The sequence below is a fragment of the Hippopotamus amphibius genome, chromosome 17, assembly GCF_030028045.1.
Source record: "Hippopotamus amphibius kiboko isolate mHipAmp2 chromosome 17, mHipAmp2.hap2, whole genome shotgun sequence".
Classification (NCBI taxonomy): domain Eukaryota; kingdom Metazoa; phylum Chordata; class Mammalia; order Artiodactyla; family Hippopotamidae; genus Hippopotamus; species Hippopotamus amphibius.
Genome location: NC_080202.1, coordinates 64,253,132 through 64,262,304, shown reverse-complemented (window position 1 = coordinate 64,262,304; position 9,173 = coordinate 64,253,132). Strand labels below are relative to the sequence as shown.

The following is a 9,173-nucleotide window of genomic DNA, read 5'->3' as shown; positions in this document are numbered from 1 at the left end:
GCACTGGGGGTGGCCTGTCCCTCTTCTGGCTCATCAGTGAGAAGGCACCTCCACGATACCACCCAGGAGTCTGACCCGGCTGCTGGTGCTGGGGAGGCGGCCAGTGACCCGGACAAAAGCCAGAGAAGCCGGCCTTGACCAGCGGCGCAGCGTCTGCTCTACCCTCCCCTTCTCCTGGAGGGTCCCCGGCACCTCCCAGACCCGAGGACACTAAGGGCCCACAAAGACGTGAAGAGGGCACTCTCCCGCCTCCCTCCCACATCAAGAAGAGAACATTTTAAAAACGTTTTTATTTAATTTAAAAAAAGACAGAACTAACAACCCCAAACCAGTCGTGGGTACAGGATTCACAGGCGCTTAACGGGCGAAACACACAGGGGCGGGATGGAGAGGGTGGGGCTGGGGGAGTGTGAGGGGGCACAGGCCACCCGGTGCCCCGTGGGCACAGGTCTCAGAGCGAGGGCGGGCGTGGAGGCGGGGCGACCAGACCCGGACGGCGGTGGGAGAAAGGCTGTGAGGACCAGAGGCGCTGAGGTGGTTCTGCTCCCTGCTCTTCCGTCCCTCCTTGTCGCGTCTTTCTACTTTCTTGGTCCCAAGAGTGGGCCCTGCATTCTCTGCCTGGGACTGGGCAAGAGGTAGGATTCATTGGAACACAGCTTTCTCCACGAAATGATGGGAACTTCCAGGGCAGCAGGTGGGAAGGTGGCTCATGTGGAAGAAGGGACAAGGCTGCCTGCGTCTGGAAGTGACCTTGCTGAGGGACAGGTCCCCAGATTTCGCCCCCATCCTTCTAGCCTGGTAGGGTGGTGTCGAGGCCTGGAGAGGGTGAGGGCGCACAGGGTGGGGGCCGGCGGGGAGAGCCCACGGCAGGCGCGGGCCAGGAGCCCGGACCCTCCAGCACTCACTGCTGTACATGCCTGGACGAACCACACAAAGCCAACCTCGACAGGAGGGAAGGGTTTCAAGCAAGCGCGGAGGGGCCCCGGCACATGGTCGCTGGGGGCGGGACGCTGGGGACCCCCCCTGGGGGGGCGGCGAAGGATGGCAATGACCGTGACCCGGGTCTGAACTCCTGGGGCTGAGTGTGCCCAGGGGGTCGGTGAGCAGGTGGCTGAGGTAAGAACTGGCTCGTCACTTCTAAGTACGACAGCTACCGGGATCACAGACAACTGCTCGAGTGATTACCAAGTCTCAAAAAGTAAGAAAGGATTTGTCTTTAGAAAGCACACGTTGATATAAAAGAGGGTCAGCTCCGCGCTCCGGAAAGCTTTCCTCCTGAGCCCAGACACGCTTCCAGGTTCTCTGCTTGCTTCCGGAGGGGAGAAACGGTTGGGAGAACGCCAGGCATGGACCCTGCGGCCTCGCGCCCCAGGTGCTGAGGTGTCCTCTCGGCCCTTTCATCCACACGTCCTCGCGGAGCACTTTCGGGTGGTGGCAGAATAAGTGACAATCACAGCGGTTGGTGCAGGGGCTGCTGCTACTTTTTTAAGAGGGAAAGAGGGTAACTCGCTCTCCCGGCAGTTCTGCAGAAATCGGGATGAGGGGCCACCCAGGAAACGGGGGCTTGCTCTGATGGTTTGGTGGCTGTTCGCCCTCGGGCCTCCCTTTCTTGCGCACAGTTCAGGCGCCTGTTGCCAAACACCTGGGGGGGGGGGGTCTGTCCCCGTGGTCCCCCAGGAGGGACAGAGCTGCTCCTCAGGCCCGCGGGAGGGGCACGGTCAGAGGCCACCCGGCCACCCGTCCTCTGACCCGTGGAACCTTCCAGCCTCTCGGGTACAGCCGCCGCGCGAGGCAGACGTTCCAGAAGCGAGAGGGAAGCCTCTGCCTCTGGCGCGGCCGCGGAGGCGCCCAGACCCCGCGGGTTCCTCCCCAGGCCTCGGTGTCCCCGGGCTGAGGGACGCGGCCCAGGACAGCACCAAGGCCCGGGCACCGGGGGGCCGCGGGCCCGCCCCTCAGGCTCTCCGTCGCCTCGACAACCGGCCCGCGCCAGAGACGGACGGACGGACGGACGGACGGACAGACGGGAAGGCGGCAAGCCGCGGCTTCCCGGCCCCCGGCTCACAGACGCCGGAACCTCGGCTCGGAAGCAGCCGACCCGCGTGCGGAGGCCCCCGCGGGCCCCGGGGAGCCGGTCCCTCGGGCGAGGTTCGTTTCCAAGAGGAGAGAAGGGCTGGGCTCGGCCTTCCCGGGGTCAGGGCTGGGCCGCCCCCGGGGCGCTCGGGGGGCGGCCGGCAGGGCCCCCTCGGGGCTGGAGCCTTGCTCGCCGGCCCCGCCACGCCGGGCTCCGCTCCCAGAGGGGGGTTCGCGCTCACACGGGCGTGGTCCGCCGGGTCAGCAGCCCCGCGTGCGCGCCCTCGCGCAGGTCCGGCGGGAAGAAGTCGTGCCCCTGGAGGAAGCCCGCCTCCCGGGCCGGGCTGTAGCCGGCGGCCGCGGTCACCTTGAGCGGCTCCCGCGACAGCGTGTACATGGACAGCTCGCCCATGGGGATGGCGCCGGCGATCTTCAGCCCCAGCGGAGACGCGTCCCGCGACGGCGAGGCCTCGGTGGACCTGGAGCTGGACCGCGAGCGCCGGCGCCGGTGCCGGTAGCTGGGCATCCTGGCGTAGGGCGAGGCGGCGGGCGCCCTGAGGAGCTCGCGCCTGCTCTTAACCCTCAGCTCCTTGTTCCTCTCGATGTAGATGTTCACGGCCAGGACGCCCACGGTCTCGGCCACGATGAAAGACAGGGCCCCGAAGTAGAAGGACCAGCCGTAGTTGTAGTGGTTCTTCTTGTCCTCGTCGCGCTTGTCGCCGGGGTCGCCCGTGTTGCTGGAGATGTAGACGATGATGCCGATGATGTTGCTGAGGCCTGGAGCGGAGGCGGGAGGGCGGGGAGGGACAGAGGCAGAGGTCAGTCCCGCCGCTGGGAAGGGGCGGGGCGCGGGGCGGGGCGCGGATGGGCGGGGCAGGGGCAGGGATGGGGGCGGGAAGGGGCGGGGCACGGGGGCTGGTGGGCGGGGCTGGGGCGGGGCAGAGGCTGGTGGGCGGGGCGGGGCGGGGAGCAGATGGGCGGGGCGGGGCTGGGGGCGGAAAGGGCGGGGCGGGGAGCAGATGGGCGGGGATGGGGGCGGGACGGGGCGGGGCAGGGAGGAGGGGCGGGACAGAGAGCGGATGGGCGGGGCGGGGCAGGAGCAGGGGGCGGGGCAGGGGCTGGGGTGCGAAGCAGGGGCAGGTGGGCGAGGCGGGGAGCAGATGGGCGGGGATGGGGGCGGGACGGGGCGGGGCAGGGAGGAGGGGCGGGACAGGGAGCGGATGGGCGGGGCGGGGCAGGAGCAGGAGCAGATGGGCGGGGCAGGGGCTGGGGGTGGAGCAGGGGCTGGTGGCCACTCCCCTGTTTAGTGGGTATGTCTTTGTTCTGGTTCCTAACTTTTAGGTAAAAGTAGTTAATTTTGAACGGGTAATAAAGCACAGAGTTTGGGTGCGTATACAATAAAACACAGGCTCTTAGCTACCCAGTTCCCCTCCTGAAGGCAGCTACTGTTATCTTCTTTCGTCTAGCCTTCTTATATCCATATCCGGTCTCCCTCCCTCCCTCTCTCTGTCTCTCTTCCATTCTTTCCTTTGCACAATACTCTCTGGCCCCTTGGCTTTTCACTCCACAGTCCGCAGGAGAGACGGTTCCCTATCAGGACAGGAAGAGCTGTCTGACCGCACGGGGCACCCACCCCACCGCAGGGGAATCGAACCAGGCCTCTGCTCTGGACGTGCAGGGAGCCTCCAGCCCTCTGCTGTGAGACAGCCTTGTGTCTACACCATGCCACACACACACGTGAGTAAAAATGTGATGAATTCCTTGAGAGAGAAACTTCTGCCTCCTGGGGTGTGTGCTTTTAAAAACAAAGTTTTGTTTGGGGATGGTTTTCGATGTATTGAAAAGTTGTGAAGTCAGTGCAGAGAGCCTCTTTCCAACTGCCCACTTAGTTCCCCTATTAACTTCCTACGTTACTGTGTACATGTGTCACAACCAGGAAGCCCACCTGGTATGTTACTATCCACTTACCCTCTGGACTTTCCTCGGCTCTCCCTGGGGTCTCCACTAATGTCCTTTTCTGTCCCACGATCTTGAGCTGTGTTTAATTATGTGTGAATTCAGAGTCCAGCCCAAGCACCCTCCACAGGGGCACAAGATGTCTTATTCACCTATAATTCATGGTCTCAGACTTCCGGATCTTTGCCAGTCTGGGAGGTAACACCCATTAGTGTATTTCTGTGATTTTCTCTAACTGTGAGTGAGGTTGAGCAGAGCTGCGCTGCGTGGGCTTGAATCCTGGTTCTACCAAGTCTCAGCTCCGGAACTCTGTGGACATTGCTCACCTCTCAGGGTCCTCACGTACTAAGCGGGAAGAGCAGTGGTGCACGCTGCACCGGGTGGGCGAATGGGTTCAGTGAGCTCATACACACCAAGCACAGCGCCCAGCACGTGGAGAGCGTGCCCTGAGTTCTACTGCAGTCTACTGTTGTATCATGAAGTGATGTGTTGTATCCTCTGTGCCCTGCCCAGGTTCTATGTCCATCTTCCTATTGCACCGATCCCAGCGGATGGGTTAGCATCGTTCCTGCTAAGGGAGCAGGGATCCAGTTGTAGGTTCGGACTCCTTGCCCCTTCCACTGTGTTCCAGAAGAACCCCCACAGACGTGGGTTTTCACCGTCACAGTCCACTTCCTTCCGTCCCACCTCTCTCGTCCCTCCTCTCCCTGCCTCCTAGCTCTGTCTCTCCTTCCCCTTTTCTTCACAAGTCGTAAGAATGCTCTGTAAATCACATCCCAACTGATTCCACGTTCCCAAGGACGTTACTGGTGTCTGCTCCTGACTCTCCCAGCCTGTAGACTGTACTCGTCCTGAGGCTCTGATCGTTGTCCACCAAGAATTATTCACGGGCCTGTCTCACCTCACTGCTGGGCCCTGCACGGGACGCGGGGCCCACGATCAGACCTCCATGATCCAGGGAGCAAACGGGGACGAACGAGCAGCCCCTTGCCTGCCGCGGCCATGGGGCTTTGTTGCTGCCACGTCCTCTGCTCTCTGGCTGGACCTGGGCGCTGCAGCCCCCCTGGTGCCCCAGAGCATCTGGAGATGCCTTTGAAATGGTTCCTCCTGGGGGAACAGGCAGCTGCAGGGGGCACCTTGCTTAAAGGCTGATGGCCCTGGGCTCAGCCGTGTCTTTGCCACCGTGTGACTTCAGAGAAGCCCCCTGGGCCGCCTGCCGCCTCCTTGGGGGCTGGGAGGACGGGGTGGTGCACACGGAGCACCGGGCGCTGCTGCGGGTGGAGGTCTTTCCTTCCTCAAGAAAGGAAAGGGGACGGTATTCAAACGCCACAGCAGGGGCTTCCTTAACGGTCCACAGCTGGAGCAATCTGACGGCTTAAAGGAGGAGAGAGGATGGGGTGTGTCCCTGTTCGGGGCTACGGTGAGGAGAAGGGGCGGGACAGGGACCTGGCCGGGAAGGAGGGTCCTGCTTCTTCCTAAGGACAGACTCTCCTTCCCAACATGCGTGCACACACACACATGCACGTGCACTCACGCACGCACACGCTCTTCACACGCACACATTCCCCTCAGATACACACACACATATAGCTGCTGCCCTGGAAGGAGGCAGAGACGGAAGAGGGGTAGAAGGAAAAGCACAAGAACGGCCGCCGGGAGCCGGTCCCTGAGCTGCTCTGGCCCTCAGTTCCACGACGCAAATGAAGGTCACCTTCCTTCTCCAGAGAAAGCGTGAGAAGAGGTGGGGATGAGGTGGCCTCTGGGGACCTGTGTGGGCTGGGTACCCTCGCAAGGCCCCTTCCCATGCCAGGGAAGGAGGCACGGCCGCCAGTGACTGGAACCCCCACCGTCACCCGCGTGGTGCCCCTGGGCTGACTCGGGATTCAGGGACCAGGCGCAGGCAGGGGCCAGGGCCGGGGCCGCGCTCCGGCCGCCACCGCCACGCTGCTGCTGCGCCTCACCGGTCTGGAGTAAGGAAAAGGGCTCTTTAAAGCAAGAAGGCTGTTCGGACAGCGCAGGGAGCTGTGATAACAACTCAGGAAAGAACTTCGGAGCCCTGACATCTCTCACGCTGATTTACTGGAACGAGGCCCGAGAAGTCAGGCGCTTCTGTCCCGGCCGCCAGCACGGCCCCCGCTGCACGGGCCTCCACCCCGCCAGGGCCACCCGGAAGCTCGGGGAGGCCCCTGCACCCCCAGCGACGCCGGCCGCCGGGTTCTCCCCGGACCAGGTGCGAGCACTGCCCCACCCCCGGCCTGGGCTCCTCCCCGTGCAGCAGCGAGGCCTGCCGTGCACCGTCTGCCGCCGAGCCCAGGGGAGCGACCGCGTGAAGCCGTTTTGGACCCGTCGGGCGGGGAGCGGGTTCCCGTCACCCACAGCGCTGCGGCCGGCACTCAGGTGCTGCTGCCGCCCCGTGGCCAGGAGACAGGGCGGGCAGGATGGGTGGGGGGTCCACCCGAGCCCCCTCGCTCACCCTGCCCGGCACACGGGCTCCTCGGCTCCTGCGCCCTCGCCAGCCCCGTGCCCCTCCCCTCGCCTGTGCCGCCTCCGCTCCCTCAGGGCTCGGCTTCAGAGAGGGCCTCTGAGTGCCCCCGGGCCCCTCAGCCAGGTTCCCCTGAGACGGCCTTGGGAGGCACCCGTGCCGCCCCTCTGTGGCATTTTGTGCACCTGGACGTGTTATTGTTATTATTTGTAATGGAGGTGAATGTCATGTAACATAAAATGAACCCTTTAAAGTGCACCGTTCAGTGGCCTTTCGTACGTTGGCGATACTGTGCAGCCAGCCCCTCTGCTTGTTCCGGAACATGTTCATCACAGTGGCCCCCACTCCCTGCCCGGCCCCTGGACTCTTGATGGGAATTACCCGTGGCGATGTCACAGTCTGGTCCACCCCACCCCCCCACCCCCCCGCACCCCCCACACAGGAGGCGCGGTCTGTGCGGCGGGGACCAGAGCGGCGGCTCACCTGCGGCCACAAAGAGGATGCCGGCGCTGAGGACGATGTTGTTCTTGCGGCTGTAGAACCTCCCGGCGCCGATGCAGAGCCCGCCCAGCAGGAGCAGGATGGTGCTGAGGATGGGGAAGACGCTGGAGGCGCGCACGATGCCTGGCCAGCAGGAGGCAAGGGGAGGCGTGAGACCGGCCGTGCTCCTGGGCCGGGCCGTGGGCGTTGGGGGGAGCCCAGAGCTCTCGAGGCCCTGCCCCGACTCTGAGGATTCCTATCCCGCCCTGGAGACCAGAGGTGGGTAGGGAGCTAGGGTGGGGCAGGGTGGACCAGCAAGCGATGGCCCCCGCCTGCTGGCCACTCCCCCTGGACGCCAGGTGGCCTTCTGCCCACGTCTCACTTAGGCTCTCCCTGGGTATGGGTCATACTCTGTCAGCCAGACAGGAGAGCCCCTCGGTGCCACCAGGGAGGCCACAATACCGGCCACGAAAACGCTGCTGGATGACCCCTCACAGTCCACGAAGCCCTTTCATGGACACCATCTCTGTGAAGCCTCCAGAAAGCTGGGACGTGGGTCGAGAGAGGCAGCTCAGATGGGTGGCTTTGCCTTAGGTGGGCCTAGACACGCTGCTTTGTGACAGGCTGGCTGGGTGTCCTTGGTCAAGGTGGACCCTCTCTAACGCTGGGTTTCCCTGTTAGTGGAATGCCCTTCATAATAGGCTTACGTCTAGGATTGGTTCTGCACGTCTAACAGGCTTAGCAAAGGGCCTGCCCACAGCACCCAGTTAACTGACAGCCTGCGTCTACATCGTCACGACCCCAGGTGACCGGCGCGGACGCGGACGCTCTGGGCCTCCTGAGGTCACCGAGGAGGAGGTGGCTGCACAGAGGAGACGTCCATGGACGGTGGGGCCCACAGAGCTAGACTTGCACCTTTGTAGTGCCCAGTGAGGTGACCAGGGCACCTAGCTTCAGACCACCTCAGGCCCCTCTTTTATACCCTGGGGAGAATAGTAATACCTACCTGCAGGGATTGACCTGTGGCCCCCCACACGCTGTGTCCGTGTTCTAACTGCCGGTACCTATGAGTGTGGCCAGATTTGGAAAAAAGTCTCTACAGATGTAAGTTAAGGATCTCAAGATGACACCACCCTAGGTTAGGCTGGGCCCTAAATCCAGTGACAAGTGCCCTTTTACGAAGAGGAAGAGACACAGCAGAAGAGCCCCGTGCGGAGAAGCCGTGTGAAGACGCAGGCGGAGGAAAGGGCGAGACAGCTCACGACAAGGATGTCAGGGCCGCCAGACCTGGAAGAGGGGGGAGAGAGTCTCCCCTAGAGGCTTCGGAGGGAGCACCGCCCTGGCAACGCCTGAGGGAGGACGTCTGGCCTCCACTCTGTGTGAGGGCAGATTTCTGTTGTTCTGCGCCCCCCAGTTTGTGGTAATTCATTGCGGCGGGCTTAGGAAAAGAATACACTACCTGCGAGGGTTGTGGTGAGCATGTGATGGAATGAGGTACAGGAAGCGCTTAGTAGGGACCTGTGGGATGTGGGCCCCTCCCTGAGCATCTGCCTGGAAGGAAGGGCAGGAGGAAGGGAAGGGACGTGTGAGCAGGACCCCGAGCTCGGCCTCCCAGCCCGGTAGAAATCCGGGCTCCGTGGCCCCAGGGTGGTCCAGGGGACAGTGGGTCGGGGAGCGCTGACAGGCCCACCTCCTGAGCCAGCTGAGCTGGTTTGTGGTCTTTCAGCCTCTGAAGGCAGCGTTTGTCTCCCTGTTTGTAAGCCCACCAGTGTGTGCCCTGCTGCACAGAGAGGGGTTTGTTTGGGGCATTAAATGAAGCTCTTCTCTCCGCCACCTCCTCCTCCTCCCTCCGCAGTCTCGCAGCCGCAGGCTCTGGGAGGAGGTTTCCTGTGGGCTTTTGAAATGCGCCTCTGATCTGTGCTGGCCAGCAACGCGGGGACCTGGGCCCGCTTGATGCCCTTGTTCTGCAGGTGGGTCAGAAGGGCTGGAGGGAGGGAAGCCTGGAGCCTCTACCATCGCCAAGGTCGGGCCTGGCCCGGAGCCGTCCATCCTGCCCACGTACGTCACGTGAACACCGTCCTTTGCCTCCTGGGCTCATCCCCGAGCTCTGGACTTGCAGGAGCCAACTGTGGTGCAGGCTGGGTCTTACACAGAGCAGGGTGATGTCCAGCCCACGCCCTTGGCC

At 63.3% G+C, this 9,173-nt stretch overlaps 1 protein-coding gene across 1 annotated transcript in view; it reads right to left on the bottom strand.

Moving 5' to 3' along the window:
• Positions 1-2,308: 2,308 nt before the first annotated feature.
• Positions 2,309-9,173, bottom strand: part of CACNG4 (calcium voltage-gated channel auxiliary subunit gamma 4) — a 52,500-nt gene continuing 45,635 nt past the window's right edge. Inside the window, exons 3-4 of the mRNA XM_057716303.1 lie at positions 6,992-7,132; positions 2,309-2,847 (exon numbers count right to left, since the gene is read on the bottom strand). Of these exons, the coding sequence (XP_057572286.1) occupies positions 2,309-2,847; positions 6,992-7,132 (680 nt within the window). The remainder of the gene's footprint in view (positions 2,848-6,991; positions 7,133-9,173) is intronic.